This window comes from Labrus mixtus, chromosome 19, assembly GCF_963584025.1.
Source record: "Labrus mixtus chromosome 19, fLabMix1.1, whole genome shotgun sequence".
Lineage (NCBI taxonomy): Eukaryota > Metazoa > Chordata > Actinopteri > Labriformes > Labridae > Labrus > Labrus mixtus.
Window position 1 is genome coordinate 4,570,607 of NC_083630.1, and position 17,408 is coordinate 4,588,014.

At 44.5% G+C, this 17,408-nt stretch overlaps 1 protein-coding gene across 2 annotated transcripts in view; it reads left to right on the top strand.

Annotated features, from left to right (window-relative positions):
* Positions 1-3,633: 3,633 nt before the first annotated feature.
* nrp1a (neuropilin 1a) overlaps positions 3,634-17,408 on the top strand; it is a 68,728-nt gene continuing 54,953 nt past the window's right edge. For both annotated transcript variants that reach the window (XM_061065014.1, XM_061065015.1), the window contains exons 1-3: positions 3,634-4,165; positions 5,425-5,869; positions 7,126-7,300. In XM_061065014.1, coding sequence (XP_060920997.1) covers positions 5,803-5,869; positions 7,126-7,300 — 242 coding nt within the window. In that variant the 5' untranslated portion in view covers positions 3,634-4,165; positions 5,425-5,802. The remainder of the gene's footprint in view (positions 4,166-5,424; positions 5,870-7,125; positions 7,301-17,408) is intronic.

Sequence of the window (17,408 nt, forward strand, 5' to 3'; positions counted from 1 at the left end):
ATGCAGTGGAACAGAAACATGCATTTAAGTGTTCATACTGGTGGATCTTTCATCGCACATGGAACTTATGAGTCCAGAGTATGTGTGCTGCACTGATGTCCCTGATGCACTCAGCCAGAGAAGTTTTTTTGTTTTTACAGAGGACATACTGCCAAGAAGAAGGCTCATATCAAAGGCTGGGGTTTTATGCCCATAAATCCAAAGAATTAAATGGTCCATGTGACACCGACAAGAAAAGTCCAAATGTCTGACTAAAATCAGTGCAACATGCGTCTGATGATATGACATCAGGACTGGCATCTTGCACCTAGTCATTTTGGGGCGGCAGGGCTGAAAATATCAAGCTGTATCGTGCAGCTGTGATAGGAAAACGCACAAAATCCCTGAATGGGTGGCCAAGCCTGCTGGTTTGATTCTCCTCGATGGTAACTACTTCCAAAACTACTAGCCTGTTGTGGTTACAAACGAGATGGTTCATCTCAAGGGGCAATCCATCAAATAAACAGAATTTCTCACACAAGGGCTGCTATCTGTTGAGTTGTGATGGGAACCTCCATACATTTAAAGCATCAAACTAACTTGTGTGCACTATTCTGATCCTGAGTGTGAGTTAACTAACTTCTTGATGCTTCACTGAGATTCCCATGTGAGTGTCTTTGTTGTGAGAACAAGGTAGCACTCACAGAGATGATGTCCTGGTGTAGGTCCTGAAGAGGGTCCTGTTTGCCTAAGTATCATAAAGACAACGTGTGTCATTGTTAGTCCAGGCCAGACACTGGTTCATTCTTTGGCTATAATCTACTGGCAACTGTTTTCATCACGCTTGCTTGCACACCTTATAGTTGAATGTACATGAGCTTGATGGTAACATACAGAATCATTCTTGTATGATACTTCTTTACTGGTATTATCATAAATACTCATTATCAGGCTCCAAAGAGTCTGCAGTTTGTCCAAAATGCTGTTTCATATGCACCGACAAGACCTAAGAAGAGATCACTTATCTCATATATTACCTCCTCTACATTTGTTTTCCAAAATTCAGCAATTTAAAAGCCTTCTTCTCACCCTGACAAAGCTTTTAATGGTCAGGCGTCATCACCTCCTAAAGAGCTCCCAGTAACACCTTTATAACCCTGTGCTCACTGAATGAAGGCCTGCTTGTGGTTAGAAATTGAGTCTCGAAGCAGCATTGGGAGTCAGAGCCTTTAGATATCCCTCTTCCAGCTTTGGCTCTTTGAAAGCAGACACCCTCTCACGTTCAAGAGTAGGTCATGACTTCCCTGTCTTGATAAATGTTATAGATAGGGCTGGCTCAGGCTTGTCTTATTGGCTACGCCTCTTGTTATGTTAGGGCCAATTTTGATTCCAAGTTATCACCCAGTGCAATCTGATTGGTCCCGAGAACAACTTAGACCTGCCTCATGCATTTGTATTAAAATGTATTTAAAATTGGCGTTAAAACGGATCAAATGATATTCAGGTTTTTTCCTCTTTTGACCTTTATGTAACTCTTAACTCAAAGTAGCAACAAAAGTCTTGAATCATGTCTGACTTCCTGGCAAATGAATCCAAAGCCAGACGTTTCAATCAGAAACTGAGAGGGAAAGCTTACAGTGACTTTGTGCCAAATGATTTGAACCTGTACATTTCACTCTGGTGAATGAAGGCCAAGCTAATGAAATCAAGTCTACTGCTCACAGGAGCCATAAAACGTCTGCTTTTGTACCAGAGCTAATTATTCATCAGGGCTGTACTAAAGATTACTACGGATATATATGAAGAAGCAAATGCTTTCAATGGCTCTTTTATTGTTCCCCTACAATCCTTCCCACCCTCATTTTAGATACGGCACAGGCGGGCACCCTGGTGAAATGACTCTAAGCCATTGTTCCTGTGTTATCCTGAAGACGAGAAAGGCTAGTTAGTGCTGCCTTTGATAGAGATGCCCGGCACCATTTTAACATTTGTGCTATCTGCAAGACAGAGAATTACTGAGGCTGAGGCGGAAATAAAGCCACTCTATCCTTCTGTCTCCCTCGCTCTCTAGGAATAAAAAAAATAATAATGTGCGAGGCTTATCTTGCTCTATTGTGTCACAAAAAAACGTGTCAGAGAAGGGACATCTTCATACACACCATGTGCCTTTAGTGAGTGACACAGTGCTGCAAGCATTCCTCATATGGCAATACAATAATTAACTAGAAATGTCTTAGAACAAAAGATCGTAATCAGTGGATGAAAATTATTATTTCAGCCCAACCAGAAAAAAATGACGCTGCTGTAAGTGCAGTTTGTGCTGATTCACGGGAAGTCTGACTTAAATGTGAACTGAATATAGTGATTTAGTCTGCAGAAGCATTTAATCAGCACACTTGTTTGTAAACCCAGCTGTGCAATCTCACAGGCATTACAGTAAGGTGAGCCAGAGTAGCAATGGGTGGCTCCCTCTGAGCCTCACCAGCTCTGATGCCCCCTACAGGGCAGAGGGACTTCTAACCACAGAGGTCTGCAACTGGGAAACCTTCCAGTCGAGCTAAAGAAATGTCAGAGGACTGTGTGCCAGGCTTAACCCGAAAGGATTAAGATGGTCGTTAGGGAAGCAGGGTCAGGGAACTTTCAGCTCTCTGAGAAATGGACCTTTTTAGTTCCAGTTCCTCTTATTAGAAAGTTGCACAACTAGAGAAAATATGAATGAATGTTTGACAAAATGTATGGCTCTTTCCACAGTTAGTTTCAAGGAGCTGTCAGGTTTTTACTAACAGACATAGCAAGCAGAAGAAAAAAAATCTGTCAAAGCATGTCCTGGGTTAAGTATTTTCAGATGTGGTTTTTGATTGTGTTCATGTATAAGTCAACAATTAAAGATTTCTGGGCTCCCACCACAAAGGTTGGCATTTGACCCACATGTATTTAGCAAAAACCTCATGCAGGGGTATCTGTTTTATTTGTTAGTTTAGTTTGTTGGGTTATTGATACAACACCTCTGATTGGTGTCACATCTCACACCCATAGTGCAGTGTGAATGAGAAGATCACGATCAAAACCACATGTGCTGTAGGTCGTTCTACACTGTGTAGTGTATTTATGATACAAGGAGAAGTGTGCAACAGAAAGGCAACAGATTGTTGAAATGAGAACAGCTTCTTTGTTCAAGGAAAGAGCACTGCACAGTCTGACCCCCCTTGGATCCCAGAAAAGAGGGCACTAGCCCACACAGTACATCTCATATATTCCTTTATCACTTGAATAATCCAGAACTTCTTGAGAGTTACAGACTTATAGAGGTATTCATGTTAAAATATATTATTGTAACGTAGACTGGTTTTCTGGTGGAACATTTACAAGTTAGAATATTTTCTTAAAAATTACATCTCGTTCAATATAGTTAACATGCATCAACAACGTCAGCGCATTTTGTGTCTAAAGTGAATTTCTGATATGTTTACAGGCTGGTAGGGAAACGAGAGGCAGCTGGATGAATCTGCATCTTGACTGCAGACACTCTCCTCTGCACACACAAACACACACACACAAACACACTCACACATGCATGCACGCTCACAATCACGCGCGTCCGCGTACTCATCCCTCGTAAAGGGGGCGTGTGGGTCTGGCAGGGACTCAAACCTTCTGCATTCGCGTCAGTGAAGCAGCGGAGAGCGGTGGCGCACGGAGAGACTGACGGGAAAGAGAAACTTGTTTCAAATCAACCAGGACTCTTTTTTTGTTTCGCTACAATATTTGATGCGTTTTTAGATTTTGTGGGACTGTCCATGTTGCGCTCACCCTGTCTGGATTTAACTTGTGACAGCGCTGAATGAAAGGCGGTGGAACAAGGAGAGAGAGAGAGAGATCAGCGGAGAGGAGACTAGTCTGTACGCGGAGAGGAGAGCGAGTCTCCGGGCATCGGCTGTGCGTCTTTGCGCGGTGCGGACCCTGGAACGAACGGGACTGCGATTGTTGTTCTCACCCGGCACATCAGAAGGGGGTCGGGGGGGAATAAGTTGACTTTCTTTCTTGGGGGTCTGGAGGAAGATCTGGTGTGATTTGTTTTAACCGAATCAAGGGGAAGCCTATCGGATCGTACCCTCTGCTCCACGCATGCTGGCAGAGGCGAGAGAAGGGCTGGAAGCCTGCGGGGTTGCGATTCCTCAAGACGCAGGTGAATGCCGTTGAATGCTGTTGTTATTGACTTATACATGGAAAAATATCAGTCATGCAAAGAAGCCGAAATGATAATATATTTTCATAATGTTCATGGTCAACTTTATACACAGAGATTTGTAAATGTTGCTGACATGATCGCATTGTTCATTGACAGTCTTTATTTGTTAACTTACAATTTATAAACCTTAGTACTAACACGTATACATAAATATAAATAATACCATCATGCATTGTGTTTTAGTACGGGTTTTCTGTAGGCTACATGACTGAACGTAATGCCGGTTGACGTTTGTTAAACACGAGCCTGCTCCGTTCCTTTTTTTTTTTTGTTGCAATGTGACCCACTAAGGGCAGCCTCGAGGCTACTTTAATTTACGCTTTAATTGATTTCTCCTAAATTTTCAGAGTGCCAGTTTAATGGTGTCACTGTTGTGGGGCAGGCTTTCGACAATCGGCGCATCTGGTGGGGAAGCTGCTGGTGCATTAAAGAAATCCACAAGGACTAAAGGGGAAAAAAACCCTTCTATTATTTAGCTCCTGAGCACAGAAATGTGGGCCTGTTATAATAACCGCAGTGGAGATTGAGCTATGTGCTAGAAAGGTGTAGTGAAAAACACATCTTGTAGTTCAGTGTGTCAGATATTGTTATCAACCCCAAACAGGGGAGGACATCCAGGGAAAGACCTCTACAGTATTCCTAATAATCCTAAATGCACGAATTAATATCTTGTGGTATCATATCTTCATCACATCATTTTGAATATATTGAATGTTATTTTCAAATTCTCCTGATGGGTCCCTACATCCTACATGCTCTGTTAATGTCTTTCTCCTTTTTGTGAGAGTGATGGAGGAGAAGAGAGAGTAAGTGCGTAAAAAGAGAGAGAGAGAAAGAAAAGAAAGAGAGAGGGAGAGAGAGAGAGAGAGAGTCATGTCACTTAACGGACTGCTGGTGTTCTGTGACTCAGTGTGCAGCTCTGCTTACATATAAAGACACTTGGCTTTTCCCCACATAGGTTGGCTATAAGTAATCAAGCCAATCATCAACCTTTTCCAAGTCCTCATTCCGAGCCTATAGTAGCAAAGTGGTCACACTTTTTTTGGGTAAGGGGTGTTGCCGTGCCTTCATAGTCTTGTGTGTATCAGAAGCCACAGCGCGTTCAGACAGATTGGGGATCCGTCCAGAGCGCACGGCTGTATATCATTCATTCCTAACCTGCTCACATCTCCTCCTGTCTCTGTTCACTCCCACAGCCAATAAGGATTACCCCCCCTCCCCCCTGCCTGATCATTTGACGGAGTAAGAACGCAAACAAAAAAGGAGTGAGTCATTTCTTCATATATCTTGCACTTTTTTGGCTTCTTCGGAGAGGATATGGCACCAGCGACGGTGGAGAGAGCAGCGCAGCCGGCACAGGCGAGAGGAAACAGGAGTTGAATGACAGGATGCCAGCGACCTGAGCCCGCTCTCAGATCAACTTCGTTTTAAAAACGAACACTTCTGCTTTATTTGTCAAGTGAAACAGAGGAGCGAGGAACACTTGGCCAACAAAAAAAAAACCCTGTCGGAGGAGTTTAATTTTGGAGGTTTTTTTATATGCGTAATTTTATTTTTTGGGAGAGAAAACAAGGATGCATTGTGGATTAGTCTTTATCCTGTTCATGGGAATCCTTTTGGTGGTCAAGGCTTTCAAAAACGGTAAGTGTGACATGTGATATCTATATAAATAAGCTTTTATGTACTCTTGCAAAGCTACTAATCCCACTATTTTTTTAAAGAGATTAGGCTGCTCTGATCTCCGCTGATCTTTTGGCAAACTCGCAGGCGCTCACCTGCCTTTTCTACCCACACAAGGAAAATCCCTCTTGCGATATTTGGACAGAGATTAACGCATCATTGCTCCATAGTGACTTTAAGGATACAATATAAGACCCCCTTTATTGCTTTTCCTCTTTTATTAAATACCTTTCAATCGTGATATTACTGAAATATTTAATCATAATATATTTTCCCACCCGCATAAGCACATTTTTGTCTCCTTTATACCATTTAAATAATCTAAAATATTTCGTTATTGAGATTTAAAGTACAATACTAGAAGTTCAACCTTTAATAAACTCTTGAAAACACATTATTGATTTTTGTAAAATTATTTTTCGTAAGGAAAGCTCCCGGTTTAAGAGGCCAAAGAAAGTAAATTGTGATGCAGTTCAAAAAGTCAGCCGACTCCAAACTTCCCGTTGTTCTACTTCCAGCTTGAGTTTCGTTTCTACTGAGCGCTTTTTATTTCCCCTCTCGTTTTATTCCACTTTAATTGATTTTCATGAGGTGTCAGTGCGTTGAGGTTAGAGCAGCAGATGGTGGAAGCTTTTGTAATAAGAGGATGAATAAAGCGTAAATGAAGATAAATGTGAGGAGCTTTCCGCGGGCCTGTGGAAAACACAGATTTATCCCCTTTAATAATGAAACTCTGTTACTTTAAACTTCCTCAAAAAAAAGACTTTAGATGACTGTAACTTTTCGATCAGGCTAAACTAAACTCCCTCTGAAGTTTCTCCATTCAGACTCTTTTTTTATTCGAACCACCGACAGATCTACCTTTTTTTTTAAATGTGATGAAATGTCTATCTAAGAGATACGCTTGAGCAGAAGTCTGTTCTGCTACATCCAATATTCATATTTTTAATGATAATAAGCCTTTTATCCCAGTGCATGTAATAACAGTTGTGTGCAGAGACTTAAACATTCCTTAGTTCAAACCAATAACCCTCCTTCTTAGTGGTTTATATTTATGTAAGTTTTCAGTTGTTTAGATATTGAATTACGTTACAATAGGGAGAGATTGTCCTCTTATATGAGACACACATAACTTTGTGTAGTGCAGCACTTATTTCTTCTGAGCAATCTGCATGGAGTGTTATATCCTTCAAGAACTCCCTCTCTTTCCTCTGCAGACAAATGTGGAGGCAACATCAGAATCTCAAACGCCAACTACCTCACCTCGCCGGGATATCCCATGTCTTATCCCTCTTCTCAGAGATGCACGTGGGTGATATCTGCACCTGGTCCTCACCAGCGGATCCTCATCAACTTCAACCCACATTTTGATCTGGAGGACCGAGAGTGCAAGTAAGTTGGCTGCACAGCCAGAGAGTTATCTTGTCAATGAAAAGCAGTTGTGCTTTAGGTCCCAAAATCCTTCATTTTTCATCAGTCTGATTTTGTCTCTTGGCCTTGTCTGATCTAGTCAAAGAAAGTTGGGGAAATCTCTATAAAATAAAAATATATATAAAAATAATAAAAATTCTGCAAAAACTGGTTCATGAAAAGTCTGAATTGGTGGAATAAAACTGTGTAGAAAACCTTTCAGGCTACCTGTTTGACCCCTAGACCTCCACAATGAGAGGCTGTGTACAGAAATAAATACACATATTGATTTATGTGGGATTTACAAATGTTTCTGTGAGCCTCACAGTGCATGCGTGTGTGTGCGTGTGTGTGTGTGTGTGTGTGCGCGTGTGTGTGTGTGTGCGTGTGTGTGTGTGTGTGTGTGCGCGTGTGTGTGTGTGTGCGTGCGTGCGTGTGTGTGTGTGTGTTTGTGTTTGTGTGTGTGTACAACACTCAGTCCCCCCTCTCCCTCGTGCACATTGCACATGAAACTGCTCCATCTAGTGTCCGCAGGCTCACTGAAACTGGTTCAGTGCAATCCTGCTCTCGCACTACATAGAGCAGCAGGAATGTCTCACCCCTGCTTTTTGGTTTTGGAGCGTCCTCACATTCTCGTCCTTGTGGAATGAAGTCACCGGAGTATTATATCGATTTGAGTTGCCATATTTCTGCAAAAGGAATTAAGGGGTAGCTAGGGGTCCAAAAAAAATCACAAAAGGCCCCTTAACTGTTGTTAAAAAACGGAGGCATTTATTTTCTGATTGCCTCTTCAAATCCAACTGCTTTCCAAACAAATTCCAAGAATTGGATATATTAAAGGACAAGTCTCAGCTCATTTTAATCATCAGCAGTTGGAAACATCTGTCTCATCTGTTTTTTTCCACTAAGATGTAAACTCAAAACAAGGTGAAATGATCCTTTAAGGGTGGATCTGTCAGTGACAGTTAGTTACCGATCCTTATTTGAGTTTAAACCGCGAGCTGTTGCGTCCAACAAAGGGCTAAGCGGCTAACCTGTTGTCAGATAGATAGTTTAAGCCGATGAAACCGGAGACAGACAGTAATGTGATGAGCCCGTGTCAGTGTGTGTGCCCCGAGGTGAGCCCTGCCTGGGCAGACTGCCTCGCTCTGATTGCCTGCCTGTCTGTGTGTGTGTGTGAGTGTGTGATTGTGTGAGTGTGGTGCGTGTGTCGGTGCCTCAGCCCTGCTCTGTCTCAGCTGTTTGTTTACGCTGCAGGGCTCGGGAGAGAACAGGGCTTTGCAGGATCCTGTTACTGTATCTCCGCTCCACCCTAAACCTGGACCCTGCGCTTCTTTTGTGCTCCCTCAAACCCCCCTCCACCACCACCACCACCCTGTATACGTTTGCAGGGTTTGGTGTTTTAATCCCGGATTCAATCCCACTATAACCTTTCTTTACTGCTGTCAGAGATTTATGGCAGGCTGAATGCTGCCATCTTTTAAAGGTTGGATGCTCCTTGACACTTCTTTTTGGGTCAGATTTCAGCAGCAGAGGGACTATTAAACCGCCCAAGATCCACAGTTTTAAAAAGAGAGAGCAAGGGAGGGCAAGGGTGGGTGGGGGTGGAGGGGTAGTAACAATGCTTGTGCTAATCAAATTAGTCAGGAATGAATTTCCTGTGTTTAAACACATGCAGTCAAAAGAATTCAGCGCCTCTTAGACTCGAGGAAGGACGGTTTTTTTTTGTGTGGGATGAAAAGAGGGCAGGCTTTGAGATCAGCGAACCATCTATGTATCATTTCCAAATTAGCAAAGCTCATTCATTTATCCGCCCCTGAATTAGCAGATTGTGAATCATCTGTTAATTGGTTGTTCTTAAATGTTAGCTGATGAAGTTTGTGAAGTGGATGTTTTTGCGTCTTCCTCTCCTCGCTTGTTTTTTTTCCTTTTTCGTTTGCCTCTACAGTAGTTGCTTATTTAATCAATCAGAAGCCCCACAATCTACAAATAGTGGTTATAAGGTTGTAAACAGTTTGTTTAGAGGACATGCTAACTCATGATAAAGGAAATGTAAGTATAAGTCTCTGATTCATGCGGTGTATGCAGAGTTTGCTCAGGAGAACGGGTCGACCTGACCGCCAGCCTTTTTTCCTATTTTTAACTCGGTGTGCCGTTTCATTTTTAATGGTTTTAATGGAGTGGTTTTCATTTAGTTCCACTTCACCATGTATTCCACCTTGTGTGTCTTAACCTAGCAAAGACAAACCATGACGGGAAATCCATTTTCCCTTTTTCCTTTAATTTCAAATTATGGTATATGTAACATGAGGGTGGCTATTGTGCTAATCGCTGACAAGGCTTGTCAAAGCTAACTCGATTATGGATGGGGGGGGGGGGTTGTTACTTATGTACGGTATCTGAGGGCAGTAGTTGGGTGTTGGAGCCATGAGACACCCTGCCACAGCTCCGCTTACCAAATCTGCCTCCTTACATAATGGAAACTGATGAGAGCCAGAATGGCTTCCTTATCTGATGGACTGGCAGAGTGGGTGGAGGAAAGGGTGGGGGGGGGGGGGGGGGGGGGGCTACAATGCATGCTTCAGTGCACTGCCTTGCAATCTAATTAGTGGGTAAATGGAACACACATGCACCACATGTTCTCCAACATGGCTGTTATCAGCAAACCAAACAAGAAGCACTCAAAGTGGTGCTCGCGAGAAGAAAAACAGGGTCGGCCGAATGGAGTCTGGCCGCGGCCGTGTTGTTGCACGTGTGCGCTACCCTTGACGGGTTTGTTTGGGGGAAGTGCAGGGGCCTGTATCCTGAGAGCTGGGGGAGGAAAACACTTCATCACAGAGATAAGGAGACTAAGTGAGCCCTTGCGATTCTGAATGCAGAACGTGTTTACCTTTCACGCACCGTTGTAGACTTTCACAGAGTGGAGTTTCAGGGGCCCGCCCTCGCCGTTCTCTCCGCTAATGAAGTTTGAGGCGAAGGTGCAGCCCGCATCAAGGCAAATATTTGAAGTCAATTCAGCTCTGAGAATCAGTGGAATGAGCAAGTTAAGCTCTGTTGAAAAGAACAACTGATGTAAACATTACACGCATTCTCTCTCTCTCTCTCTGAGATCTGATAACAGCTGATTTGCCATTCTGAAGGGAAAATGGAAGTCTTCGGGAATTTAAATCCAAACTCATGTCAGACAGTCTTCAGGTGTGGCAGATCAAAGATTATAGATCTTAACATCCTAGATTGAAGAAGATCTGGAAAACGTCTCATCGTGGGCTGCAGGTTGTTCTCTCTGCCTCTCCCGTTGACTCAAAAGAAGAACCAACTTTTAAAGATATGATGCACTCCTCCTGACAACATTATGAATCATTGATGACATCAGATTTGCTGACCAGACTAAAAAAAACAGCTTCCTTCTTCAGCCCAGCACGCTGAAATCCCATGCAGCCAGTCAGTCAATGCTGCACTGTTTGTTCTGCAGGAGGAAAAAGAGACAGGTAAAAAAAACAGAGAAAGAAGAGACTGTCTCTTGTTTCTCAGCACTCGCTTCATTTCTTTGCTTTTCTATCAGACTGGGTTGTATTTTTCTGAACCCCACAGAAATTCCAGTGTGACCGTGTGTGCAGCAGATAGAGGGGGGGGGGATGAGATGTACAGCAGGGTGGTACTAGGGAGCGGCAGATATTTGAAGAATGCTTTCTCAAGCGAGCTTTTGTGTGCGGGAGATAGAGGGGGGAGCCTCCCACCTCGCCATGCTTCAAAAAGTCTGACAGCCCCCCCACCCTCAGGTGCCTGCAACTCAAAGCTTTGGGAAAGCACTCTTTTCCTCTTCTTAATTGTAGCCCGCTACTTTCTCTGTCCTGCAACCCCTCCTCTTCTCGGATCTCCTGCCGAGTCGCCCCTGTGGAGCTGCTTGGCCTGCTGGGAAGGCAAACATTCTCGGCCGTGTACCCTCCACAATAGACATCCTGCCCCTCCTGGCATTCCTGACCAGTCAGGGACTCCAGGGATGACTAACAGCAGCTTGGGGAAGGAGGAGAGGTGGTTTTTATCTCTCCCTGGATCTATAGTTGGCTCCTTTTTTTTGTCATGTGGGATCCCACTAATGCCACTCATGTGGATATAGTGCCCAACAATGAGTACCACCTGTTTCTAGGATGTGAGAGTGGAGGTCAAAAGGGGCTTTAGGAAAAAAAGATCCATCCTTGTCCACTTTCCCTAATTCCCCTGATTCACTTCCACCTAGATAACATGTGAAAGAAGCGAGGTACAGAGCGGTGGAGCTTCACAGCTGGAGAGAGAGGACGATAACTCTTTACTGGATCTGAAAAACCTTCTTCCCCCTTAATTCCTCTCTCACGCTCCTCTGCAAGGCAACCATGGGCAAATAAGGAGAAGTAAGCTGAGTGACCGTTTATCAGCGGTTGTCATGGAGGAAAATAAATAAGGCAGGAATGCTAGAAGAACTTTTTAGAGCCTTTTAAAGAAGGGAAGTGCTGTGACCTTCGGGGGCTTAGGCAGACAGGGTTTTTAAGAGTGACAGGGATTGTTGGAGATACTTACGGCCTGTTATGAGACATTAATTTCAGTTGTGGATGTGTGGCGACTTTTTTAAAGCTCATGTCACAGAAGCATCCGTGCAGGGCTGAGTTCAAAGCAACGCCGCAAAATAAAAAGGGCAAAGGGCGATGCTGCTTCTCTTAACTTACCAGGTTTGACAAAACAACAGAACAATGGAAATCAAATTACAGCTACATTGAAACATCACGCCTTGAAAAACTGGCTCGTCAGCAGCATATGAAAGTGTAATCCACTTTGAATGTGTTCTTGTTTGCACTTGACAGCAATTATGCAAAGCCTCAGTTTGTCAGCATGCTAAGACGTCCGGAGACAAGCATTCTGCATCTCAAATTTATATTTACAACACATCATCCCATTTGATAACTGAAAGTTAACTAAAGGCAGGAGAGCCTTTTAGAGGCAGTGTGGTTCACCTTGTACTTTACATCAGGGTGAAAAAAGAAAGGAGCCGGAGATGTTGCATCAGAAGGTAACGACCTTCACTCTCATTACTCTTGTTCCTCTTCATCTCTTTTAAACACACGGGGTTACTCCCTGGCTAATGAACAGGTCTTAAAGTAGGTCTGTGCATATGTGTGCTTGCATGCATGCGTGCAGTTCATGTGTGTGTGGGTGACCGTCGGGTTGAGGGTCTTTTTTTTCATCAGCCCGCTGAAGTGTTTCACCTTGGCCGCGGCTTGGAAGGGCAGCCTGATTGAAAAGCTTTCTGGCCGTGGCATCTGCCATCCTCCCCGCTGCTCTGTCACCACTTTGATTCATGCACAACCTGACCACAACCGGGAGGCGAGCCACTCTGCCTCACAGCGGGAGGGCGGTCCACTTCACAGCGGAGGAGTAGGGGGGGAAAAAAAAGGAGGAATGAGGGAGGGGAGAGGAAGTGAGAAATGGACGAGACAAAGCCAGCGCTCATAAATAACCCGCCGGATCTCAAGCCTCTGTCACGTATCTGCGGCGGTACAAAAGCATCACACAGTCCCACGTGTCGGCCTGCTTTGTTTTTTCGTCTTGATGTGGGAGCGAGCAACTGGTTTCTTTCCAGAGATTCAATGTCACTAAGCTGATTCTGGCACACAGATGCTGAATTCCTTTTTTTATTTTCTTTCTACTATTCTTCTTCGTTTTGGCGCCAAACCAGTACAAGCTTCCCATTTTTAGAAGTTTCTTGTGGAAACACACAGCTTTGAAATGTTAGCCGTGCGCTCCTTTATTTTTTGTTTCCAAAAGCAAATTGATGGGGAAGGAGCCGTTTGGAGAAACTCGTGATTAGAGGACAACATTTGGTATTAATCTCGGCTCTCTATCTCAACACGCATCTATTCACTGTAAGGAAACTCATACTCGTTTTCCTTCCAGCAAACCGATGAGAAAGCATTAACACTGAGTCTGTGATTCAATTATGTGATTCTGTTTCCAAAGGACAGTTGGCAATGAGCTGCGTCTCCCCCCTCTCGCTGCCTCATATAATATAATTAACAACAGGTTTTTCGTCTGTTGTGTTTTTTTTCTTCTTCCCATCAAATGCTGATTTATTCTTTTATGAGGCTTTATGGAATCAACAAGAAGTGATTGTGAGGGTGGATGAGTGAGGAATGATTTGAGTTGGGGATACGTGGGTGGTAGGGCCCGCAGTAGAGGGTGGATTACTTCAAAACAGAACCTCCAATGTCTCACTTAACCCCCGAGTCCCAGAGGAGAAAGAGAAGAGGCCGTTGAGCTGAATTGATGAGGGAGTTCTGGACGCTCTAATACAGCGTGTCCAGGCTTGTCAGACATGTTTCGTTTAGTGGTCCAACCTTGAATGGGGCTCATGATTTTGATTGATGTGGCTGGGGTCCTTACGCAGCCTGTGTGTTGCCCTAACGCCCCGGTGCTTACAGATCCACAGGAGGTGGAAGGCCATAGGGGGGCAGGGGGGGGGCGGGGGGGTGCTCAGCGACTGCAGGGCTCTTTACTCAAACAATCAGGCTCGTCCCAAGAGACGCTCAAAGTTTGTTTGCAGTGGGTAGATAGGAAGCAAAGACCCAGAGACCCTCCAGCCTCAGAGCCTGATCCCTGGGGTCATTTTCGGTCGCTGAGTTTTGCGCGCAGCGGGCCGTCGGCTCTCCGGTGTTTCTCCACCACTCAACTCTGCATGATTCGGCCGGGGTGGCAAGCAGACAGTGATTGATGGGGAGGTCCCCCACTGCTCTCTGATTGAGTTAGAGCCACTCACAATCGCTCGCTTTGTCGGCTCTATTCTTGATCTCTCCTCACTAAATTGGCAGCATTAGTTGTGGTCGTTTTCTTTTTTCACCCCCGTCCACCCTCTGCATTATTTTTTTCTCACGGCATTATTTCTTTTGTCACATGGCAGTAATTGTCAAAAAGTGACTGTAAATTCAGCCTCAGGGCAACCTTTTTATTGCATTATCACAGCGGGTATAGTGCTTCAAGTGTTATTAGCAACCTGTTCCTCTGGCGCCCGTCCAGTCTTTTTAGGGTTGACCCCTCTCTACCATGCATACTTACACAATCTCCCAGTGGATTTCAGCAGAAAGCAAGGGGGGAAAAACAGGACAGCCGGCCTCCAACTTGGCAGGAAAGTTTGATTGTAGGGCCAGTAAATGGAAGAGTCACCTTGCCCTCCAAATGTTGGCAAGCATTGGCTGCCCATCAGCACTTAGATCAGACCTGTAATGCCAAACATTCAAACCTCGCTGCCCAGCACCACGGAAGAGATACACCCCCTGGCATGCGGCCCTCACAGCACGCCCTATTTGGCTTTCAAAGTGCTGCATCATTGGAAAAATCTGATTTCTTTGCACACAGTTAGAACAATGCAGCCATCAGAATGAAATAAAGGATGTGGTTTTAAATACTCCACATTCAAGAGCTGATCCACGCTCAAAGGAAACCACTGATCCACTATCTATACTTACAAATATGTGCCTATTGTAAAACCTCTCACCATATTTATTTTTTATCACCATCCTTTTTCCTCTTCCTGTTAATATCCAGAAATAGCTTGTCTTGTCTCAAGGTGACTGTGTAGTTTAAGGTCAGGTGTGGCGGCTGTTTGTGCATATTGTTTACACTCAAGAGGACAATCCAAGTCCTTCACAACACTCTCTCCTATAGGGGGCCTGTTCACAGCCTCCCCTTCCCCCCAACCAAGTGACTGCATGTCCAGCCAGATGACCGGGTCATGAGAGCCCAGACTGTCCCCTGACCCCCCACCTCCCACCCCCACCCCCACCGCCGCTGCCGCCGCCGCCTCCACAGACTGCTGAGAGGACAGAGAAAAGGAAGCGGCGGGAGAATGCTTGAGGGGACGGATGGTCTGTTTAATTGAATAATTCCCAGTGCAGTTATTACCACTATTGCCCTCGAGCTTCCTCGCCGTTGCAGAACCTTGTAAAACAATCTCAGAGAGAGCAGAGAGAGAGAGAGACAGAGAGAGAGAGAGAGCATGCTCCACGCCGCTGAACCTTTTGCTGGATTTATGTTGGCACCTGTTTGGCAACCACCCTCTATCAACTATTTGCACTATTTCTCTTCATTGTTTCTGTTCCTTCACTGCCTCTATCAACCGCTCGACTTCATGCCTTCACACTTTTTTCTCTATCTCCCTCACCAGTCTGTTTCCTTTTAGCGCACAAACACCACCAACGCCATCAACCCCACCCACGCCACACTCTTTCTGTCTTCCTGCCCATTGTGGATGAGAGTTTTGAACGGCACCCAAAAGCTTTACCTCTAGCTGACCTCAGATTTAACTCCCCTCCTCCCTCCTCTTCCCTCTCTCTTGTGTTCTTCTTGCTTTCTTTGAAAGCGGCATGCTCCCCGCACACACAGCTCATTACCCAGCGGGGGAGCACCGCTACCTCCTCACAGCATCAGAAGCAAATAGATGATTGCCTTTGTATATTCCACTCCTTTTTTTTTGGAGAGTGCATGATGTCCTTTTTTCTTCACATGAAATGTGAAGTTATGTAGCGTTCACTCGGCTAATTTTAGTCGCATGTTGAGTTCAGTGGGTCACTGGCTCGAGGTTGTTGACAATTATCTCTATGTTTCCTCATGTTTCTTCTTGTCACATGGTTGACATGGTATTCATGAACATCCTTCACACATAGGCATGAGCAGGATATCCAGTAATAGTCCGTCCCCTAACAAGATCCCACTTTTAGCAACATCCTCAAAAGAAATGGGATACTGTTCTTGGACGCTTTGATCCGTGTCACTATCCTGGCTTCTTCTGAATGTTAATCATTTGGAGTTAAGGATCAAAAACATCCCAAATAGTTCAAATAAACTGAGACTTTGAAACAGTTTTTAGACCTATTTTTAATTTTAAAAATGTTTCTCTGTTATTGTGATTCTTTAGCCTCAGACACAATGGAGCAATATGAGGAAAACCTATTCCAGTCCAAATTTGTTGGCGACTGCACTGAAACACATTCTTTCCCTTTTTTGCTCCACGGTAGTCGATGGTTAACAAACATTGTATCAGAGAGCTTTGGGCTTCCAAAATACACAAGTGAGGTGATGTGAACCAAGATTAAGACCAAATAATGTAACAGACCATCTACAGCTGGTATTTGGACTGCTTTAAGGAATATGGCGAGATGAGACACATGCTTTATTTACATATTTGTGTATTATGAAGAAGGCTGAGGCTTATGGGAGTTTGAGCCTTTAGCAGATTGGGATGAAGCATCCCTGTTCTCCCTCGCTCGCTGCAGGGTGCATGTGCATGCATGTCACTGAGTCCTGTATAGGTGCCCCCCCCCCCCCGAGGGTGTGTAGGTGAAAAGTGCAGGGCGGGGACAGTGTGCATTCAGAAAAGACAGTAAACGCGTCGGCCCCCGCCGTGCCATATCGCTGCCTTGTCCCGGTGCCCTGTTATTTTTACCCTTGACTTTTCATTGTTGTAACGATGGCGTCTCATCAGAGCCGTGGCGCAGACCCCTGTGGAGGACCCTCTCTTTGCTCACCTCTGCCTGCCCCTCTCTCCTGTGTAATCAGAGATCCTCTCAAATGTCAAGGTGGGACAAATGGGAGCCATTCCCTCCAGTAATGGCCCCAGAAATGGGCTGGAGTGCTTCCCCACCTTCTCTCTCTCTCTCTCTCTCTTTCACCCGTTCTCCTTGGAGAAAACACTCACAACTTTTCATCTTTTCTATCATATTGGCACTCTTTCTTTCCGCATATTATATCAGACTTTAATACAAACTTCCTGCCATTCTTTGTTGCCCTTTTAAACATTTGTTTTGGTGTGTATTCACTGTGAACCTTTTCATGATAGGGTGTATAGCTGACATATTGCACAATACCTCTCAGAGATATTGACTATATGTAATAGATGCTGCTTTACTTCTATGAAGTGTGACTTGTATCCTCAGGGCTGTTGACTCAATGTGTGAAAGCATACAGTACTTTGATGTATGAATATTCATATCACACGTAGCTGCATATAGAGCACTGCTGTATGCTAAGCATTTTCATATCCAAAGCTCTCTTAGCAGGGAAAAATGCT